We start from the raw sequence: 24231 nt of genomic DNA on the forward strand, positions 1-24231 counted from the left end.
TTGTGCAATATAAAGATGGAATTGTGCGATATTAAAATAGAATTGTGAGATATAATGTTGGAATTGTGTCTGAAAAAAAGTGCAAGGTAGTCAGAATTGCTCAATTCTAAAGTACATTCAGAATTTTGTCATATCATGAGATGTAGTGCAATAACTGCAAAATATACCTGGATTTAAACAGGTTAGGTTTGATTTTAAAAAGCCACATTTAAAGAGCCATGTTTTCTAAAGTACTACAAACAAGCATGCTAGTGTAACATTAGGTGACTACTATTATGATAAACGAATGGTTTAAAGAGTTTTTAAAGCCTATCAAGCTAAAAATGGATCTCCACTGCTGACCTCAAATGCCACAACAATCCTAAAAAACCCTTTCTACTTTATTTCACCAGTATAGACTAATCATTTAACATTTTCGGTCTCCTCGGAGCGAGTAAAAATCGAGCATGAGGTGTTTTCTTCCTTGCAGGACAGAGATCAGACCATCAAAGCGCTCGCTGTCCTCAGTGTTGGCCGTCGCTCAAACTTCAACATTTCTGACAGCAGAAACACAGACTTTCCGCCATTTCTAGTTTCACAAGTCAAGCTGACGTGGAGCTGGGAAAAGCAGAACCTGCTGGGATTTGGAGCTGGAGAGCTGCCAATTATTATTCCGGAGGCACATATCCCGGGTAATCCATAGTTAAATATGTAACACAGCCTGACATTTACTAAGAGAGCTACTCAGAAATTATCAATCCTCAGTTGGATTTTTGGGGCCATATGAGTGGAAGCAGATCTTGTTGAAAATAAGCCAGAGCAAAAGTGTGTGTGTGTGTGTGTGTGTGTGTGTGTGTGTGTTTCTGCATTCATTTATGCGTAGCTACAAACGAATTATGCAAAATGTATGAAGCAGAATGTGTTTGCGATCGGAGGAAATAAGCATCAAAAGCCCTTGGGAACGTGCCAGATGTATGTTTGTTATTGCTCTGTACGGTAATGTAGATTCTGCGAAGCAAAATATAAAATGTGCAAAATGTATGTAATAAAGAAGGGGTTTAGAGTAGCTAGCTTGGTAATTCTAAACTTGCTGCAACTCACAAGACTCACAATTTTAGCCTTTATTGAGGGAGACACTCAGAATTGTGAGAATGAAGTTAAAACAATTGTAACTAAAAGAAAAATAGAATTGTGTGATATAATTATATCGCACAATTACATTTTTACAACGTACAATTCAAATGTTACGTCACACAATTCCATCGTCACAATTTCTTCTTTAAATTGTACAAATCAAACTTCATATCGCACATTTCCATCTTTACATTGTACATTTCCATCTTTACGTTGTATAATTTACTTTATATTTTGTACAATTCCATCTTCACGTCACACAATTCCATCTTTAAATCGTACAAGCCAAACTTCACATTGCAGAATTCCAACTTTTTAAAATAAACTATTTTGAATACGTCGTACAATTCCATCTGTCACACAAATCAAACCTTACGTCACACAAGTAGATCTTTTCATAAAATTGCACAATTCTCACTATAATAATATTAATTTCATCTCGTCACAATTTTAACTTTTGACAGCAAAATTCCAATTTTTTTAAATCACACAATTCCAAGTATATTGTACATTTACACTGTACAATTCCATCTTTAAATCATAGAATTCAAACGTTATATTGCACAATTCCAACGTCATACCGCACATTTCCATCTTTATATTCAGCAATTCCAAATTTTTAAAATCACACAAAATCACACAATTTCGAATATATCGCACAATTCAATCTGTTGCACAGTTCCATCCTAAAATCTTCCAATTCAAATTTTATCGCACAATTTTTATAAATCACATAATTCTCACTATAATATTAATTTTATCTCTCTCACAATTTTAACTTTTGACAGCACAATTAATTTTTTTTAAATCACACAATTCCGAATATATATTGTACATTTACACTGTACAATTCCATCTTCATATCGTAGAATTCAAATGTTATAATGTGCGATTCCAACTTCATACCGCACAATTCCATCTTTATATTCAGCAATTCCAACTTTTTCATATCACACAATTCCGAATATATCGCACAATTTAATCTGTTGCACAATTCCATCTTAACATCATCCAATTCAAACATTATATCGCACAATTCCATCTTTACGTCATACAATTATCTCTTTGCATTGTATTATTTTTTTTTCATCTTTAAATCGTAAACGCCAAACTTTACATTGCAGAATTCCAACATTTTTTTTAAATAATTCAAACTTTGCCACACAAGTAGATCCCACTATATTAATAATAATATTAATTTAATTTCTGTCACAATTTTAACTTTTGGACAGCACAATTCCAAATATATATTGTACATTTACACTGTACAATTCCATCTTTATATTCAGCAATTCCAACTTTTTAAAAATCACACAATTCCGAATATATCGCACAATTCAATCTGTTGCACAATTCCATCTTAACATCATCCAATTCAACCTTCATATCTAACAATCCCATCTTTATATTGTACAATTCTCTCTTTGCATTGTATTACTTTTATTTTGCACAATTCCATTTTCACGTTGCAAAATTCCATCTTTAAATCGTACAAGTCAAACTTTACATTGCAGAATTCCAACTTTTTTAAAACAAACAATTTTGAATACATGTCGCACAATTCCATCTTCGTCACACAGTTCAAACTTTACATCGCAAAAGTAGATCTTTTTATGAATCGCACAATTCCCACAATAATAATATTAATTTTATTAGTTTATTGATCTGCTTTCACTCAGTGTGGGCGGAGTAATACTCAAGGGTGAAGAGGCTGTACAAGTGCTGAAAATGCAGAACTAAATGCAATGCAAAATGCAAACTAGCCCAGCTGGGACTCGAATCAGCGACCTTCTTGCTGTGAGGCAGCAGTGCTAACCACTGAGGCACCATGCCACCCAATTATATCACACAATTCAACTTTTTTTTCCACGTTTTTTTTTTTACAGTATATCAGCCAATTCCAAAATTATACTGCACAAATCTAACTTCAATAATCTGCACTGTATTCAGCCCTAAAAAAAGAAAACGGCAGCTGCGGTTGCCAGAATTTTCCCGTTAAAACCAAAGTAGATAATCGTTAAAGAATAGTTCTAGATTTTATTTTAATTACCTAACGTATTTATACAATGATCTATACTATATTTAATTAATAGTGTTAATACAGAGATGTTTTGAATCACTAACAATACCAACAAAAAAAATTATAATAAAATTATAGTGTCATAAAGGGAATTTTGGCGAAATTAAGTTCAATCAATAAAAGAGATACTCACAGTAAATATCACTTACTGTTAATGAGGATATGATTTTTACTGTAGAATTTTTACAGTATTTAACTTTTTTGATTAAAAAAAAAGTCGTCCTTACCGCCGTTGCCGAAATTCCCCAGTCTGCAGCACATTAGCAGAACACGACTATCTGTTTATCCGGCAGATCTGTTGATCCCAGTTTATAAATAAAGTTGAAGAGTAATAAAGACTTCACACCGGTGACCCTTGGGTTGCCAGAAAAATAAAAAGTAAAGTGAATCAGATCGATGGCTTTCTCCAGAGGCCTGATGCTAAACCAGGATCCAAACATTCACCGGCACACACACACACACACACCGCATCAACATCAACAGATCGATACCAATTACTGACGATTTTACACCAGTAAAAAGAGATGAGGAGGAGAACATGCACTCGCCGACTTATGAAATATCATCGTTTTGCAGAGCCGAGATTGGCAGAACTGTGTTTACATTCGGCCAAATCAACAATGACAGCAAAGATAAATCATTAGCACTTCAAGACTAATGCCGTATTATTAAGAATAGACACTTTTTTTGTTGTTGTTTATAATTAATCTAAAATGATTATATTTATTGAAACATTAATTTATTGATGTACATTTTTTTATTGTACGTTGTGGAAATGATGTCGAAGTTGAAAAGCTGTTGTATTGTGCAGTATTTAATTTAGTTTATTTATTAGCAATTTATTTAATTTAAAAAAACTAATTTAATATATGGAGGATGGTTTGGAGCAGGGGTCACCAATCTCGCTCCTGAAGGTCTGATGTCCTGCAGGGTTTAGCTCCAACTTGCCTCAACACACCTGCCTGGGCGTTTCTAGTATACCTAGTAAGACCTTGATTAGCTTGAGCAGGTGTGTTTGATTAGGGTTGGAGCTAAAATCTGCAGGACACCGGCCCTCAGGGAACAAGTTTGATGATCCCTGGTTTAGATCATCACAATATTTAATTTTATTTTTTCCCCAAAATTTGAACACCAGAATGATGGCAAATATTTTGAGTGTTGTGATTTTGGGGAGTCAATCAAATGATGTATTGGATATAATTTAATTGAACAAAAAAATTGGAAAAAAAAAATTCATGATGAAATTAGCATTTTAATAATAATAATAATAATAATAATTCCTTACATTTCTATAGCACTTTTCTGAGCACTCAAAGCGCTTTTTACACATGGGGGAGAATCTCCTCATCCACCACCAGTGTGCAGCATCCACCTGGATGTCGCGAAGGCAGCCATTTTGCGCCAGACCGCACACCACACAATAGCTGATTGGTGGAGAGGAGGCAGAGTGATGAAGCCAATTATGATATGGGGAGGGTTAGGAGGCCATGATGGACAAAAGCCAGCGGGCAGATTTTGCCGATTTTGGTGAATTGACCAAACTAAATTGGTCGTAGTGTATATGTGAATGCGAGTATTTGTGTTTCCCAGTACTAGATTGCAGCTGGGAGGAGTTCCACTGTGTAAACTATATGCTTAATAAGTTGGCAGTCCCGCTGTGGTGACGCCTGATAAATAAGGGACTTATGCTAAAGGAAAATTAATGAATAAATGTGATCAAATTAGCTTTAGCCTTTTAGCACGTCATTGCGATGAAATTATCTTTAGACTTTTAGTATTTTAACGCTATGAAGTTTAAAATGCTAAAAGTTTAGCATTTTATTGTGATGACATTAATATGAACTTTTTAACATTTTTCTAATGAAATTAGCTTAATCCTTTTTAATCCAATTTATTAATTAGCTTTATCCACCAAGATTCTTGACCTTATTTTTTGTTGTTTGACCCTGCATAAGCACGTGCTCCTCTCGAGATTAGTTCAAAATAAACTTTACTTAGCATTTTATTGCAATTAAATTAGCTTTAGCCTTTCATTGCAATGAAATTAGCTTTATCCTTTTAGCATTTAATGTGCCGAAATTAACTTTGGCCTTTCAATGTTTAATTGCGATGAAATTAGCTTCAGCTTTTTAGCATCTTATTGTAATGAAACCAGCTGTAGCTTTATCCTTTTTACATTTTTAACAGAATTAGCTGAAGCCTTTTTGTATTTTACTGAAATAAAATTAGCTTTATCCTTTTTACATTTTTTAATAGAATTAGCTGTAGCCTTCAAGCATTTTATAGCAACAAATATGATTTTATAATTTATTAGAATTAAATTAGCTTTGCTACCATTTATTTGTGACAAAATTTGCTTTAGTCTTTTAGTATGTATTGCGATGACTCTGGCTTTAACCATTTAACACTTTAGTGTAACGAAACTAGATTTGGCCTTTTTATTGTGATGAAATTAGCTTTAGCCTCATAGCGCTTTATTTTAGAAATTATATCAAGAGTGTTTAAATGCCAAAAAAAGTAAACGTAAGATATATTAGTATATTTTTAAAACAAACGTAATATATTACGCATTGAGTTGATTTTATTTCGATCAAAATTTTTCTTGGATTACTTTAAGACACAAAATATTGTCATTACTGATTCTGAAATTGTGTAAATACTGAGATTTGTTTATAGTTCAGATTAACCTTTTTTTTTAGCCATAGCGAGACAAAGGAGTCTGCAGATTCATTAGATTTTACATTTCTGTGTTGTGGAAATGATGTGGTAATCATACTAGCCGTATGATGATGAATTCAGCCTAAAGCATCGTCTTAAAAAAAGGAAAAAACAACAATGAGAGTCTCTCCTGAGGAAGAAATGTCATCTCCAAACACCTGCTGTTCACAAAACTACAGGGAAACGTGGCATAATGTTAGAGCATCAGCTGACCTGAGACCAGTTACTGCGCACACACACACACACACACTCACGCATAGTCTCATACACAAACATATATAGACAAACACACACTCATATACACACACACCAACTCGCACAAGCACACATACTCGGTCTCATACACGCACTCAGATAAACTCAAACACACACATTCATATACACACTAATACTCACACACACACACACACACACACACACACAATTATATACATGTGCTGCGCACACACAGAAACTCACACTTAAACATATAATCATTCATACATGCACACAATCTCAGACACACATTCATATACGCACTCAAACACACACTCTACACTCACATATACATAATTATATACATGCGCACACAAACATATAAACACACACACTCACAGACACTAACATTCATTCATACACATACACTCAGACACACTTCTTCATTCATATATACATACACACACACACACACACACACACACACACACACACACACATATATATATACACATACACACACACACATATATATATACATACATACACTTCATACATACACACATGTGCACACTCAAACACATTCGCTCACACAGTCTCATACACACACTCATATAAACCCAAGCACACACATATTCATATACACACTCATACCCACACACACCCTCTCTACACTCTCTCACACATACACAATCATATATACGCGCACGCACACACACACACACACACACACACAGACAGAGAGAGCTGAAGCTGAAGGCAGTTATTTCTCTGTCCCTCTGGATGTGATAAGCTGGAAGAGTCTCTCTCCATCATCTCCGCTATCGGCTGCTGATCTGCTCAGGAGAGAGCGATACTGAAACACTAATCCATGCATTACGCTTCCTGGATTAGATTATATTGTGCTGAAGCGCAGGAGGAAGCGTGCAGCATCTGAGACTCACGCCTGTCTGCTCAACTGCAGACAAAAAGAAACACTTTTCATGATCACGTCTGAGTGCCGGCAGTCAATATGCTTATCTTACATAATAGATGTCATTTCCGTCATATCAGCGGTGATGATGGACTTTGTGTGATGGGGTTTTGTTATGGAGATGACATTATGTCTTAATGGGTTTGAATTATTGACAGGATCATTTTATCTGGAATGCCTTAAATGCATATACTGGTAATGACACTCAGATCGGAAGTGATATTTACTTTACTTTTTATTTTGCGTATCACGTTTCATTTTATGTCACTTATGAACTCATTTAAATACACAAACATTTAAATTGATAAAATGGGATATTTAAAATGTATTATTATTAGAAGCTGTGTACAATTATTTAAATTAAACTAATTTGCATATTTTCAAAGTTTATTAAGATGCTGAATATTTGTTGACTCATTACCGGTCAGTCTGTAATATTGTAATACAAGGAGGGAAGGACGGAAAGGCCAACAGGAAGGACAGACAGACGGACAAGCCAACAGGAAGGAAGGAAGGATGGACAAGCCAACAGGAAGGAAGGAAGGAAGGAGGCAAGCAAGCAAGGACAGACAAGTCAACAGGAAGGAAGGACGGACAGATGAACTAGCCAACAGGAAGGAAAGGAAGGACAGACAGGGCAACAGGAAGGAATGAAGGAAGGAAGGACAAGACAACAAGAAACAAGGAAGGACAAACAGACATAAAAGGAAGGAAGGAAGGAAGGAATCAAGGAAGGAAGGAAGGAAGGAAGGACAAACCAACAGGAAGTAAGGACAGAAGGACAAGCCAATTGGAAGGAAGCAAGGAAGGACGGACGGAAGGACAAGCCAACAGGAAGGAAAGAAGGACAAGCCAGCAGAAAGGAAGCAAGGATAGACAAACAAGCCAACAGGAAGGAAAGAAGGAAGGACGGACAAGCTAACAGGACAGATGGACAAGCCAATGGGAAGGAAGGTAGGGTGGACCGACAAGACAGCAGGAAAGAAGAGAGGAAGGAAGGACAGACAAGCCAACAAGAAGGAAGAAAGGACAAACAAGCCAACCAGGAAAAAAAAAGAGGAAGGAAGAAAGACAAACGAACAAGCCAACAGGAATGAAGGAAGGAAGGAAGAACGGAAGGACGGACGGACTGAAAAGCCATCTTGAAGAAAGGAATTAAGCAATGACAGACAGACAAGCCAACAGGAAGAAAGGAAGGAAGAAAGGACAAGCCAACAGGAAGAAAGGACAGAAGGACAAGCCAATTGGAAGGATGCAAGGAAGGATGGACGGACTGACAAGCCAACAGGAAGGAAGGAAGGACAACCCAATAGGAAGGAAGGAATGACCAACAGAAAGGAAAGAAGGATGGATGTACGTATGGATGGACAGAAAGACGACATAGCCAACAGGAAGGAAGAAAGGAAGGAAGAAAGAACAGATGGACAAGCGAAAAGGAAAGATGGATGGACAGACAAGCCAACAGAAAGAAGGGAAGAAAGGACGGATGGACAAGCCAACGGGAAGGAAGGTAGGGTGTACGGACAAGCCAGCAGGAAAGAAGGAAGAGAGGAAGGAAGTACAGACAAGCCAACAACAAGGAAGAATGGACAAACAAGCCCACAGGAAGAAGGAAGAAAGAAGGACAGACAGACAAGCCAACAGGAATGCAAGGAAGGAAGGAAGGAAGAACGGAGGGACTGAAAAGCCAACTGGAAGAAAGGAAGGAAGAAAGGACAAGCCAACAGGAATGAAGGAAGGATGGACGGACAAGCCAACAGGAAGTAAGGACGGACAAGCCAACACTGTAGATAGGTAAACCGTTAGATAGATACTAAGTGGTTACTAGAATGTTATTTTGTTGCAATACTGTTGCTTAGTTTTGCCTGAGGATGCTAGGGTGTTGCTATATGGTGGCTAAGGTTACCAGGTAGTATTGTGTTGTGATACAATGTTTCTCTAAGGTTGATAGGGTTTCTTTGAGTTTGCTAGGGTGTTGCCTTGTGATTACATAGACATTCTGAGAGGTAGCTAGGAGGTTGCTAGGCTGTTGCTATATGATTACTAGGGTCTTCTGTGTGGTTACTACTGTTCGGTTTTGTTGCTACACTAAATAAACAATAGATTTTTTTAATAAATAAATAAAAATAAAGATAAATAAATGTATAAATAAAATAAATTATGAATAAATGTTTTTCAGTATTCACGTAATAAAATATATATGTAATATTTTTGAATTATTTATTTTTAAAGAAAATACTTTATTATTATTATTAGTAGTAGTAGTAGTAGTAGTAGTAGTAGTATTATTATTATTATTATTATTATTATTATTATTATTAAAGAATATACAATTTTATTTGCAAAAACTGAAAATACACCAGATATTTTGTGCCAATATTAATCATATTGTAAACTGTGGGATAATAATAATAATACTAATAATAATAATAATAATAATAATAGTGTTTTTTTAAATGGTCATTTCCACATTGTTGAGATTGTATTGTTGCAAGTGTCACACATTTACACAACTTTTGGTCTCAAACAAACTACAGTATGAAACTTTCACATAACGAAATACAAACTAAAATACGTTTGCTCGACTAGAAATCAGCTTCTGACAAATAAAATTGGCGGTGTTTGCAGAAACATTTGGGAATTGTCTTTTGTGGTAAAGTGGTTTGAATGCCAGCGCTGCGTCTCTTTTGTGCGCTGCTTGTTTACCTGTGCTTTTCTTCTGCTGGTGCTTGTTTGATGGAGAAATAAATTGATAAGCGAGGGCTGCGAGCGCTGAATCGATCCGTCAATCTGAGTGTGTTTTTATACCTGGAGATGAGCAGCGGTGAACGCAGCGGGAGAGACGCTCATCAATCAATGAGACTCAAGAAAGCACACATCAGCCAGAGCACAGCAACACAACTCAACCTGCGGCTTCACGGGGGAATCAACAAACACACACACACACACACTATATCAATATAATACAATGCTGAACTAATGTTAGTATATTAGGGATGCAATGATTTTAGATCATGTTTGGTACGATTATAGTCTGAAGGAGGAGGGGGGGTCATGATTTGTTACTAGGGTGTTGCTATGCTGTTACTAGGTAGCTACTAGGTTGTTTGTGCTACAATATTTCTCAGGTTTCCCTAAGGTTGCTAGGGTGTTGCTATGTGGTTGCTTAGACTATCTGGAAGGCTGTTGTTGTAGGATTACTAGGGTCTTTTGTGTGGTTGCTAGGTGGTTACTAGAATGTTTTGTTGCTAAATGGTTCCCAGGGTTTCCCTGAGGTTGCTAGGGTGTTGCGATGTAGTTGATGAGGCGCATATTGTTACTGGGGTGATCTGTGGTGTAGCTACAATATTTCTCGGGTTTTCCTAAGGTTGCTAGGGTGTTGCTATGTAATTGTTAAGACATTCTGAGAGGCTGCTTGGCTGTTGCTATAGGGTTACTAGGGTATTCTGTGTGGTTGCTAGGTGGTTACTATAATGTTTTGTTGGTATATTGTTCCTAGGGTTCCCTGTGGTTGCTAGGGTGTTGCAATGTAGTTGCTAAGGCATTCTGTTACTAGGTATTAACTATAGCGTTCTGTGCTGTAGCTATAATATTTTTCGGGTTTCCCTAAGGTTGCTAGAGTGTTGCTATGTGGTTGCTAAGACTTTCTGAGAGGTTGCTTGGCTGTTGCTATAAGATTACTAGGATCTTCTGTGTGGTTACTAGGTGGTAACTAGAATGTTTTGTTGCTACATTGTTCCCAAGGTTGCTAGGGTGTTGCTATGTGGTTACTAAGACATTCTGAGAGGTTGCGGGGCTGTTGTTATAGGATTACTAGGGTCTTCTATGTGGTTGCTAGGTGGTTACTAGAATATTTTGTTGCTACATTGTTCCTAATGTTGCTAGGGTGTTGATATGTCCTTGCTAAGACATTCTCAGAGGTGCATGGCTATTGCTATAAGATTACTAGGGTCTTGTGTGGTTGCTAGGCGGTAAATATAATGTTTTGTATTTTTGCTACACTGTTTTCCTGAGGTTGCCAAGGTGTTGCTATGTGGTTGCAAGGCATTTTTGATGGTTACTAGGAGGTTGTTAGTGTCTAGCTATATAATGAATAGGTTCTTCTGTGTGGTTGCTAGGTGTTCCGTTTTGTTGCAACATTGTATCTAGAGTTACTCTAAGGTTGCTGGGTTGTTGCTATGCTGTTGCTAGGGTGTTTTGTTTTGTTGCTGCAATGATGCTAGGGATTTAGAGGTTGCTATGGGGTTGCCATGGGATCACTGAGATCTGTCTTGTTGGTAGAAGATTAGTAGCGTGTTCTGTTTTGTTGCTTTAATGTTTCTAGAGATTCACCATAGGTTGCTAAGGTGTTGCTATGTGGTTGAGTCATTCTGCATAGTTGCTAGGTAGATACAAATTGCTAAAATGTTGCTAGTGTGTTGCTATGGGGTTACTATGGTGTTCTATGTGGTTGATAAGTGCATCCTAGGGTGCTCTGTTTTGCTTCTACAATGTTTCTAGAGCTTCCCTTCTTAGGTTACTAGGGTGTTGCCATGCTGTTGCTAGGTAGTTACTAGGGTGTTTTGTGTTAAAGCTACATGTTTTCTAGGGTTTCTCTAAGGCTGTTACGATGTTGCTATGGGGTTTCACTATGGGGGTTGCTGGGGTCTTGCTACAGGGTTACTTTTGTGAAGTTGCTATGATGTGTATAGGGTTTCCCAGATGTTGCAAGGGTGTTTCTAAAGAGTTCTCTTTTGTTGCTACAATGCTAGGATTGCTGAGGTTGCTGCTACGATGGTGTAAAGGCATTCTGTGTGTTGTGATGAGGCATCTGGGGTGAACTTGCTCAGCTCGGCGCACACACACACACACACACACACACACACACACAAAGTGGTCTCTCATGTTGAGGAGCGATTGCATCAGTCGCTGGAGCTCTGGAATCTGCTGACAGCACCAGGATTAATGAGGAAGCAGAAGCAGATCTTCCACTGATGAAAGACAGACTCCAGATCAGACCAGACCACATCTGAGTATCTCTCTCTCTCTCACACACACACACACACACACACACACACAAGCTGTCGTGAGTCAGAACAACTGCACTGCTCACACTGACCATCATCAAAACATTCCCCACAATGCACTCTGACACACACATGCAATATGCATGACCACAGCAGACCAGAGCACAACACCAATCACAACACACACAAACCTACTTCATACAAATACAACTAAATCAATCATGTAAAGGACTGAAATTAATATTATAAAAATAAAGGTTATCATGTAGTTAATCATGTATTGTTATTGTTATTATTATTATTATTATTAATAGTGAAGTTTCACAACCCAATTTCGGGAGGGGCATGTGATATGATTGACCGCAGCTGGTCTCTCATCTATGATTAGATAGCCAATCAGATTCATCTAAAACCACTATAAGTAGCGTAGCTAAACTTACTCCGCTATCTTCGTTTTCCAAAGAAACCCCTCATTCACCCCTTCTCCCCCTTTCTTCCTTTACCACGGGGAGCTTCTGAGAAACTACCTATTCTCGTACTCCCCTTACATGCTCGATTGACCAGGCGGGAGCCCTGGGCTCTATTAAGAAGGTCGCTGGTTCAAGTCCTGGCTGGGTCAGTTGGCATTTCTGTGTGGAGTTTGCATGTTCTTAACGTGTTCCCGTGCATTTCCTCCGGGTAACCCACAAGTCCAAAGACATGCGTTATAGGTGAATCGGGTAAGCTGAATTATCCATAGTGTATGTGTGTGAATGAGTGTGTATGGATGTTTCCCAGTGATAGGTTGCAGCTGGAAGGGCATCCGCTGCGTAAAACATATGCTGGATAAGTTGGTGATTCATTCCACTGTGGCGACCTCAGATTAAAAGGAAGACTAAGCCGCAAAGAAAATGAATGAATTTTACACAACTTGACAGCAGAACGTCTTTCACCAAACTCCAAGTTTCCAAACAGATTACTTGTTTTAAAAGTATAAACACATCAAAATGTTATTCAATCAATACAACGATGAAACATTGATAGACACGGTAAATAAATGAGTCTTGCTTGTGAATGTCTTAATGTTTCACAGAAAAATAAAGAGAGAACATGCAGTAAAATGCAGCAGATATGCTTCCACTCCTGTAAAATCGTCTAGGAATAGAACATTTACATTCGATGGCGGAGAAACAAAGACAGGAGGTGAATCTCAGGAGGTGAATCTCTCTCGGGTTCTCCTCAGTAGAGATTTCACACAACATCAGCTCCATTAACACCTGCTGATCTGCAGAGAGCACAGCTCTGTTCAGCAGGTGCCATCATGAGAACACACACTTCCATGACGAGTTCAGCCCAGAACCACAACGTGCTCTTCCTTTATGCCACATTCGAGAGAGAGGAGATTCAGTAAACACCATTAGCACATTCTACGGGTTTCTTTATGGGGTGTTACTACTGTATGTGTCTGTGGTCACTAATGGCTCGTTTCCACTGACTGGTACAGTACGGTACGGTTCGGTACGGGTCACCTTTATCAGGCTTGCGTTTCCTCTACCAAGTGTACTCTTTTGTTGGGCTTGGTGTATGACAAAGTTTCAGTTGACGTCATTTTCGCTCGAGAAAATGTCTACAATAAAGCTGCACAGGTCGCTCACACATCATATGAAAAGCACTTCTCAAAAAACAGATGCTTTACACACATAAATACTTGTGTATAAATGTTTATTACTAACTTTTCTATAAACAGCAGTTGATTATAACTGCAGATCAATGACGGTGCGAAATAGCCTATTGTAACGTCTATAATTACATTAAATAAATAAATAAATGAACATATATGAACACATACAGACGCTTACAGTCTCAGATTCCAGCGACGCTCCAGGGACAGACGAGTCTTCGCTGAGGCCATCTTCCAGCCTAAACCACGGCGAATGAAGCTCTGCACAAGACTTTTGGCCAGCGGAGAAATTAAAATGGTCGTGCCCAACCGAGTCTGGTTCTCTCAAGGTTTTTTTTCTTCACTCCCATCAGGTGAAGTTTTTTTCCCTCTCCGCTGTCGCCACTGCCTCGCATGGTTCAGGATTGGTAGAGCTACGCATCGATGAATTTGCTCTTCAGTGTTTGAACTCTCAGTAATGATTAAATCACACTGAACTGAGCTAAACTGAACTGAACTGAACTTAAACACTAAAACCTGAACTACACTGTTCCAGTTACTATGACCATTTATGTGAAGCTGCTTTGACACAATCTACATTGTAAAAGCGCTATACAAATAAAGCTGAATTGAAAAATTAAATTGAATAGATATGTTACCAACTACAGAAGAACTACTCAAAGCAGACATTTCGTCGTTAATTAGGTTCAAAACAACACAAAGTATACTGTAGCCTACAGTCAGAGCAAACCACTCATCTGTGTCTGTAATCTTCAGCAGCACATGAAGCCTCTGTTAGAGAGTCATTCCATCATTCCCAGTTCATATTAGTCCAAAAGGTGATAATAAAGATTAAAACAAGGCAGTTTGTTCACGTTTGCTGAAGAAATAACATGCTCCTTGGCTTCGCTTTTTTTCCCGCGCTGCACTCTCGCGTTTGTCCTTTTCTTTCTGAATGTGTCACTCTCGCGTTTGTCAGCTTCTCACAGGATCGGGTTTCCAAAGCTTGTCAATAATCAAGTGCATGTTATTATTATCAGATCAAGAAGTTTGTTATTTCAGATAGAGACGCGCGGCGAGCGCAAGAAAGAAAGCGAAACCACTCGGGCTTCAGACTGGCTCGTTAAAAACTACCCGGCACAGGGTGAATCTGCTCTTCTCCATTTCTTTGTGGCTGTTTATCATGACGACGACAGGGTTTGTTTGCAGGATCGACCATGGCTGCATATGTATTTATAATTCCGCTGTAATCTCTCGCTGTGTATTTCAAACATGGCGGGTCCTTTGTTTACATTCTGGCTTGTTGAGTCTACGAATTACGTATCTCTGTAAACCAATAGTGTTCAGCTGCGCGTGTAGCTCCACTTTTTGGGACCCTTTCTGCAGTTTGGGACCCTTTCGAAAGGGTGCCGAAAAAGTGGTACGGTACGGTTTGGTTCAGTACGCCTTTTGACAGTGGAAACGGCCATAAAAGCGTACCAAACCAAACCGTATCGTACCACTCAGTGGAAACGGGCCATAAGGTGTTCTGTAATGTAATATTGCTGGGCTTTCTAGAGTTTGCTTTGGGTTTATAGTGTCTGTTTGGTTGTTAGTAGGGTTTTCCTGAAAGTGAGTAAATTAACAGCCATTTTTTTCCATATTAATAAGTCAGGGGTGATTGTGCTTTTGATATTTACAGCAGTACAAGAGAAAAGTGTCACTCAGAAAAGTTAAACAGTGAAAGTGCCGAGAAAGCATGTTGAAGATGCGACCAGCAGTGACTGACAGCTCCACTCACTGCTGCTGTTTACTATTGATCAGTGGAGGAAATAATGAAGTCGTCAAAGCAGACGAAAGCTTCATTTGTTATTTATTTTTGCCTGTTCCCTTTGAGAAAGAACAAACAGAGTCTAATCATCTCAACCTGTCAGCGGCGCTTTACATAATCTGTTATGTAATCTGCATAATATTTATATCTGCTGCGGGAGTATAAAAACAGAGAGTGGGAGAAACTAAAGGAATCTTTATTAAATCTTAATCTTTTAATAAATATAAATTACTGTTCATTAGTCTTCAGAAACTGTATGAAATTACTATAAAGTTAAAAGAAACACATATTTAGTAATTATAATATAAATTAGCTGATTAATTATTAGCTTACAAAACTTAATTTGATTTTAAAACAGCATTTAGCCACAAACAACTGTTTGACAAAGTGCCATAAATCAATTTATTTAATAGTACTTTGTCATTACGTAAATTCAATATTTAAACTATTATCTTAAACCGTTTCATGATACAAAAAATAATATATACACACACACATATATTCATATATATTCATACATATATATATATATATATATATATATATATATATATATATATATATATATATATTACAATACAATATTATGAAACCAAAAAAACGATAATTGTATAACGTTTATTTATGAATTAATTTAAATGATCTACAAAATAAAATAAAACTTCGCAAATGTTTTAGGCAGTAGTTTATTATGCCTATTCATATGCAAATATTAATATTAGATAATATTAGATATCTTTTTAGAAATATACAGTATTAACAAAACCAACCTCAAGAGTAATGCCATCAGCATTTGAGATTAATCGTTAAACTTGATTCAATTCATAAAATAAAAAAAAACAGTGGTGCCTTGCTCTCCTTTTCTCCCTTGGGAGCCCAAAATACAGACAACAGCCAGAAATTGTCAAACAACAAGCAATTACCACCAGAAACAGAAATGAAAACTAAAAATTGATCCAATAAAACTAACTATAACTGTTTTAGAGGATTATACCCCTATTTTCCTGCTAATGTTAATAGCATATTATACTTTTAACCAAACAAACTTTTGAAAGTAATGCCTTCAGCATTTATTATATACATTTATAAAAATAAAAATAAAAACTGTGCCTTGCTCTGCGTTACTCCCTTGGGAGCCCAGAAAACAGACAACAGCCAGAAATCGGCCAAACAACAAGCGATTACCACCAGAAACAGAAATGAAAACTGAAAAAAAGAAAGGGGAAATGGAGGAGAGAGAAATTTATACAGAGGTCTGCAACATGAAAGGACAGTAGTAAGACCTGACATAAGGGCTTTATCGCCACTTTACATCAATAAGTAAATTATCTGACAACTAAACTAATTTACAATATTACGTATGTAATGTTTTTACCAAAAAAAGTTAACATTTTATAACTGTTATTTATGGATGAATTTTTAAATCCACAAAAAAATGCAAATGCTTTAGGCAGTAGTTTATTACGCCTATTCGTATGCAAATATAAATAAAAAGTTAATATTAGATATATTTTTCGTAGTATACAGTTTTAACAAAACCAACCCTACGAATAATGTTTTCAGCATTTGAGATCATTCATATCTTGCCTGAACTCATAAAACAAAAACACCAAAATTAAAAAATACAGTGCCTTGCTCTCCATTACTCCCTCAGGAGCCCCCCAAAGACAGACAACAGCGAGAAAACGGCCCAACAACAAGCAATTATCTCCAGAAACAGAAATGAAAACTAAAAATAAATCAACTAAAAAGAACAAAAAAAAATGTTTAAGCCCTTTTTTTACCCCTATTTTCATGCTAGTATTAATAATATAGATAATTTTTCAGAAATACAAGTTTAAACCAAACAAACCCTAAACGCAATATAACGCCTTCAGCATTGAGATTAATCATTAATAGCTTGCCTGAATTCATAAGATAAAATAAAAAATTACAGTGCCTTGCTCTCCATTACTCCCTAGGGAGCCCAGAAAACACACAGCCAGAAATCAGCCAAACAAGCGATTCCCACCTCTGAAAGAGAAATCCATTCAGAGGTCTGCAACATGAAAGCACAGGAGTAAGACCTGACGTAAAGGATTTATAACCACTTTACGTCAATAAGTGAATTCAACATTGTAACTATCTGGCGATTAAAAGTTTGCGATATTAAAAACCAAAAGTGAACATTTTATAACTATTTATGAATGATTTTTTAATGAATGAATTCACAAAAAAAACTGCAATGTTTTAGGCAGTAGTTTGTTACGCCTATTCATATGCAAATATTAATAAGAAAGATAATATAAGATATCATTTCAGAAATATACAGTTTCAACTAAACCAACTCTAAGAGTAATGTTTTCAGCATTTGAGATTAATCAATAATAGCTTGCCTGATTTTATAAACTAAAAAAATGTACAATGCCTTGCTCTCCGTTACTCCCTTGGGAGCCCAAAAACAGCCAGAAATCAGCCAAACAACAAGCGATTACTACCAGAGACAGAAATGAAAACTAAAAAAAAAGAAAAGGCCAAATGGAGGAGAGAGAAATCCATACAGAGGTCTGCAACATAAAAGGATAGCAGTAAGACCTGACGTAAGGGCTTTATGGCCACTTTACATCAATAAGTGAACTAAATATTGTAATTATCTGACGACTTATCTGGTTTACAATATTATAAAACAAAATTTTACATTTTATAACTATTATTTAAGGAAGAGTTTTAAAATGATCTACAAAAAAATTGCTAATGTTTTAGGCGGTAGTTTATTATGCCTATTCAAATGCAAATATTAATAATAGATAATATTAGATATCTTTTCCATAATATACAGTTTTAACAAAACCAACCCTAAGAGTAATGCCATCAGCATTAATCATTAATAGCTTGCCTGAACTCATAAAACAAACAAATAAAAATAAATAAATTACAGTGCCTTGCTCTCCGTTGCTCCCTTGGGAGCCCAAAAAAAGTCAGAAATCACCCAAACAACAAGCGATTACCACCAAAGACAGAAATGAAAACTAAAAAAAAAAGAAAGGGGAAATGTACGAGAGAAAAATCCTTACAGAGGTCTGCAACATGAAAAGTATAGCAGTAAGACCTGACGTAAGGGCTTTATCGCAACTTTACGTCAATGAGTGAATTCAATATTGTAATTATCTGACAACTAAACTGGTTTACAATATTATGAAACCAAAAATTTTACATTTTATAACTATTATTTATGGACGAGTTTTAAAATGATCCACAAAAAAATTGCTAATGTTTTAGGCGGTAGTTTATTATGCCTATTCATATGCAAATATTAATAATAGATAATATTAGATATCTTTTCCATAATATACAGTTTTAACAAAAACCAACCCTAAGAGTAATGCCATCAGCATTTGAGATTAATCATTAATAGCTTGCCTGAACTCATAAAACAAACAAATAAAAATAAATAAATTACAGTGCCTTGCTCTCCGTTACTCCCTTGTGAGCCCAAAAAAAGTCAGAAATCACCCAAACAACAAGCGATTACCACCAGAGACAGAAATGAAAACTAAAAAAAAAGAAAGGGGAAATGGAGGAGAGAGAAATCCATACAGAGGTCTGCAACATGAAAGGATAGCAGTGAGACATGACGTAAGGGCTTTATCGCCACTTTACGTCAATGAGTGAATTTAATATTGTAATTATCTGACAACTAAACTGGTTTACAATATTATGAAACCAAAACAGTGAACATTTCATAACCGTTATTTATGGAAAAAATTTTAAATGATCCACTAAAAAAAATTGCAAAAGTTTTAAGCCCTAGTTTTTTTACACCTATTCGTATGCAAATATTAATAATAGATAATATTAAATATCTTTTCCGTAACATACAGCTAACAAAACCCACCCTAAGAGTAATGTTTTCAGCATTTAAGATTAATCATTAATAGCTTGCCTGAGTTTATAAACTAAAAAAAATTACAGTGCCTTGCTCTCCATTACTCCCTTGGGAGCCCAGAAAACAGACAACAGCCAGAAATCGGCCAAACAACAAGCGATTACCACCAGAAACAGAAATGAAAACTAAAAAAAAAAAGAAAGAAAAGGGAAATGGAGGAAAGAGAGAAATCCATTCAGAGGTCTGCAACATGAAAGCGCAGCAGTAAGACCCGGCGTAAGGGCTTTTTTCGGCCGTGCTCCCCAGAGACGCATGCTGTGCTGTTTGGACTTTCATTGGAAAACTGCTGCCTGCTCTTTAATGAAAACTATATTTCACACCATGGGGGATGAAAGGCGCTCTTACTTTGCTGTGGTACAAACACGTGCTCGCTCTTTCTCTCTCCGGCTGACAGATCCCAATTCCTTCAGCGTGTGCCAAGCGTTTGATTAGACTCAGCCAGATGCATGATAACCTTACACTTAACTTCATTCGTTTACCGTGTTACCCGTCATTCACACCCGCGGCAAATACAGAAACAAGTAATAAGAGCTTTCTGTGCTGAATCACCTCGGTTTAATCAGATACCAACAGGCCGACGGGCAGAAAACACACACAGCGGTGCCCAGTAAAGACCAGTTTCCTGCTGTATTCCAACCACACATGCTGCCGAAGCCAATGTCGAGAGGTCGAAAATCATACGGAGTGATACACTTTCACAGGACGCTCCGCAAATAACATTCAAAGGAAGCTTACACACCCCATCCAGAATCATTAAGGAACATTTGAACTGGGCTTACTGCGGTTTTATTGCAAATACTTGGTTTAAACTGTAGTAAATGTCCATATAATCTCATTAGAACTGGGTTTACTATGGTTTTACTTCAAATACTTCATTTAGACCAGTGATCTCGCATTAAATAGCATTTGACTTGGGTTTAGTGTGGTTTTATTACAAATAATTGGTTTAAACTATGGTAAGCCTCCATATAATATAATTTGAACTGGGTTTGCTATGGTTTTACTTCATTTAAACTACGGTAAATGTCCATGAAATACCATTCAAAATGGATTTACTATGGTTTTACTTTAAATACTTGGTTTAAACTATGGTAAACGCCTGTATAAATCATTGGAACTGGGTTTACCATGGTTTTACTTCATTTAAATTATGGCAAATGAGCCATGAAACACTATTTGAAATGTGTTTACCATGGTTTTACTTCGAAAGCTTCATTTAAACTATTGCATTTCTATAAAATATCGATTGATGTAGGTTTACTATAGTTTTATTACATATACTTAATTTAAACTATGGTAAATGTCCATGAAATACCAACTGAAGTAAGTTTACTGTGGTTTTATTTCTAATACTTGGTTTAAACTATGGTAAACGACCATATAGTATCATTGGAACTAGGCTTACTATGGGTTTACTTCATTTAAATGATGGTAAACTTCCATGAAACACCATTTGAAATGTGTTTACCATGGTTTTACTTCAAAAACATTTAAACTATTGTATTTTCATAAAATACCAATTGAAGTAGGTTTACTATGGTTTTACTTCAAATACTTCATTTAGACCAGTGATTTTGCATTAAATAGCATTTGACTTGGGTGTACCATGGTTTTATTACAAATAGTTGGTTTAAACTATGGTAAACTTGGTTTTACTTCATTTACACTATAGTAAATGTCCATGAAATACCATTCAAAATGGATTTACTACGGTTTTACTTCTAATACTTGGTTTAAACTGTGGTAAACTTCCATAAAATATAATTTGAACTGGGTTTACTATGGTTTTACTTCATTTAAACTATGGTAAACGTCCATAAAATACCATTTAAAGTAGATTTACTATGGTTTTACTTTAAATACTTGGTTTTTACAATGGTAAACATCCATTTAATATCATTGGAACTGGGTTTACTATGGTATAACTTTATTTAAACTATGTTAAACTTACATAAAACACCATTTGAAATGTGTTTAACAGGGTTTTACTTCAAAACACTTCATTTAAACTATTGTACTTCCATGAAATACCAATTGAAATGGGTTTACTATGGTTTTGCTTCAAATACTTGGTTTAAGCTACGGCGAACATCCATATAATAATCACTGGAACTGGGTTTACTATGGTTTTACTTCATATACTTGGTTTAAACCATGGTAAACATCCATATAATATCATTGAAAATGGATTTACTATGGTTTTACTTCATTTAAACTATGGTAAACTTCCATGAAACACCATTTGAAATGTGTTTAAAAGAGTTTTACTTCAAAAACTTCATTAAAGCTATTCTACTTCCATGAAATACCAATTGAAGTGGGTTTACTGTAGTTTTACTTCAAATACTTCATTCAGACCAGTAAACTTACATTAAAAGAACATTTGTTTAAACAAATAAACATATTTGTTTAGACTATGGTAAACGTCCATGAAATACCATTTAATATAGATTTACTATGGTTTTTACTTCAAATACTTGGTTTATACAATGGTAAACATCAACATAATATCATTGGAACTGCGTTTAACGTCTCATTCAAAAGACAGTGCTCACTGAGCAGTATAGAGTCCCCGTCACTATACTGGGGCATTTGAATGCACACAGACCGCAGGTTTGTGCGCCCCCTGCTGGCCTCACTAACACCACTTCCGACAGCGACCTAGCTTTCCCCTGTTGTCTCCCATCCAGGTACTGACCAGGCACAGCCCTGCTTAGCTTTTGTGGGCGAACATGTGAGAGTTGCAGAGAGCGAGCTGCCAGCAGCTAAAGTGGGTTTACTATGGTCTTGCTTCAAATACTTGGTTTAAACTAGGGTAAACGTCTATATAAATGTATTGGAACTAGGCTTACTATAGTTTTACTTCATTTACATTACGTTAAACTTCCATGAAACACTATTTGAAATTATTACACCATGGTTTTACTTCAAAAACTTAAACTATTGCACTTCCATGAAATACAAATTGAAGTAAATGTCCATAAAATACCATTTCAACTGAGTTTACCATGGTTTTACTTCAAATAATACATATTATCAATGCAAAATGCATGACATGTACTATGGTTTTACATCAAATGCTTTAACTATGGTGACGTCTCATAAAATACCAATCAAATTGGGTTTACTTTTGCCCAACCAAAAACTATTGTAAACGTTCGGTTTACAAGTCAGTAGTTAAATGCAAAAATGATAAAGATCAATAAAATATAACTTGGACTAGTTTTATTATGTTTTTACTCCAAATATTGCATTTAAACCACAGTTAAAGTCCACAAATACCATATTAACTGGGTTTAACTCAAATTTTAAAGCAAATACTTCAATTTAAAAAAGACAACTTCCCGTTTGTTGTGTTTAACATTTAATAAAATACAATCTAAACTGGTTTTACTATGGTTTTACTCCAAATACTACAGTTATGCAGTGGTTAACATGCAAAAACTATGGTAAACTATGTTTTTACCAGCATTTACAATGATTAAACTACAAAAAAGCAGACTTGATTAATAATCCCTACACAACAACAGTGATAAAATCACGAAAAAGTCCAGAAATAGTTCTCCATGCTAGATAAACGCACACTAAAGTTGTGCAGTATTTGTCAAAGTTTATTCAGACTTTAAAAAATGCAGTTAAATCTTTATTTTACCGTGATGCAATCACACTGATAACGCCTTCCTCCCCCACACTATCCAGTTATATTAAGCTAATCGAGGTTTAGCTCGGTCAGTCCATTTACTAACATCAATTGCCTTCATTACGCCTTATAAAACTCACAGGTTACAGTAATAATGAATAAACGTAGCCTTCATTTGAATGTGAATCTAATCTCTGTGTTAAAAAAAAAAAAAAAAAAAAAGATGATTCTACGTTTCGGACACAGACGGCAAACTCCCACCGGACGCTGGGGTTAATTCAGCACTGACCGAAAAGTGGGGAAAAATAACTCATTATCCTTAAGTAACGAGCACGGAAAAGCATTTAATTAAAGTGAAAGGTCCATTGTTTCTGCTGTAATATCGGAGCCCTTAAAGAGCTGTGGGAACGAGACCTTGATTTATTACATTCATTTTGTTTGGTAAGTGGCCATGCAGAAACATATATATTATATAATCAGATAGCCACTAAATAATTTAATATAGTACAATAAAGAAATCTACAGCACAAGAATGAGAGCTAAGCCTCCTCATTCTTTATTTTCACTCTTGCGGATAGGGAAACGTGTTGCACACAGACATCCATTAGCCTATACATAATTAATTTCGGTTATTAAGCGCAAAGATTTGTTTCAAAGCTAATTTCTAAATTTAGTTCTAATTTCCAGCAAACGAATAAATGAACAATACTAACGAAGTGTGTTAAAAAAATAAATAAATAAAAAATAATGTGTATTTTTTTCCCAAATACACATGCTGTGTCCCGTATGGTCTAAAACCTGACAGGTGGGCAAATCCTACTCTTTATTTTAATAAAGCAAATATAAATATGCAGATAATAAATAATACTGCTAATAATAATAACATTACACTAAAGCAACTTGTCATGAATAAACTGAAAAAGCCTCAGAGATGAAGGCATGAAGGCGGTGGTTTTTATATTTATGTAGGCAAGAAAATAATAATTTTTGGAATATTTGAATCTGTCAATTATTTTTCATTTGTAAAGATATTTGCGTATTGCTGTACACCCTGTGTGTATTAAGCAATGTTTAAGTGAGGCGCACAACCAACGCACTCTGCGTCACCCGCTTTGATCTGGTCTATTGTGCG

The 24231-nt window shown here is 36.1% G+C and overlaps 2 protein-coding genes across 2 annotated transcripts in view; both read right to left on the reverse strand.

Moving 5' to 3' along the window:
• kdm4b (lysine (K)-specific demethylase 4B) overlaps window positions 1–24231 on the reverse strand; it is an 814203-nt gene that overhangs the window by 621492 nt on the left and 168480 nt on the right. The gene's annotated exons all lie outside the window — the stretch shown is intronic.
• On the reverse strand, window positions 5498–20103 carry LOC147838349 (uncharacterized). Its single transcript, XM_087304795.1, has 3 exons — window positions 20009–20103; window positions 8386–8892; window positions 5498–7997 (listed from the first exon to the last, which is right to left on the reverse strand). The coding sequence occupies exons 1-3, from the start codon at window positions 20101–20103 to the stop codon at window positions 7460–7462; spliced, it is 1140 nt and encodes a 379-aa protein (XP_087160921.1). The 3' UTR covers window positions 5498–7459.

Source organism: Danio rerio, chromosome 22, assembly GCF_052040795.2.
Source record: "Danio rerio strain M-AB ecotype USA chromosome 22, GRCz13ab, whole genome shotgun sequence".
In the NCBI taxonomy this organism is placed as follows: Eukaryota; Metazoa; Chordata; class Actinopteri; order Cypriniformes; family Danionidae; genus Danio; species Danio rerio.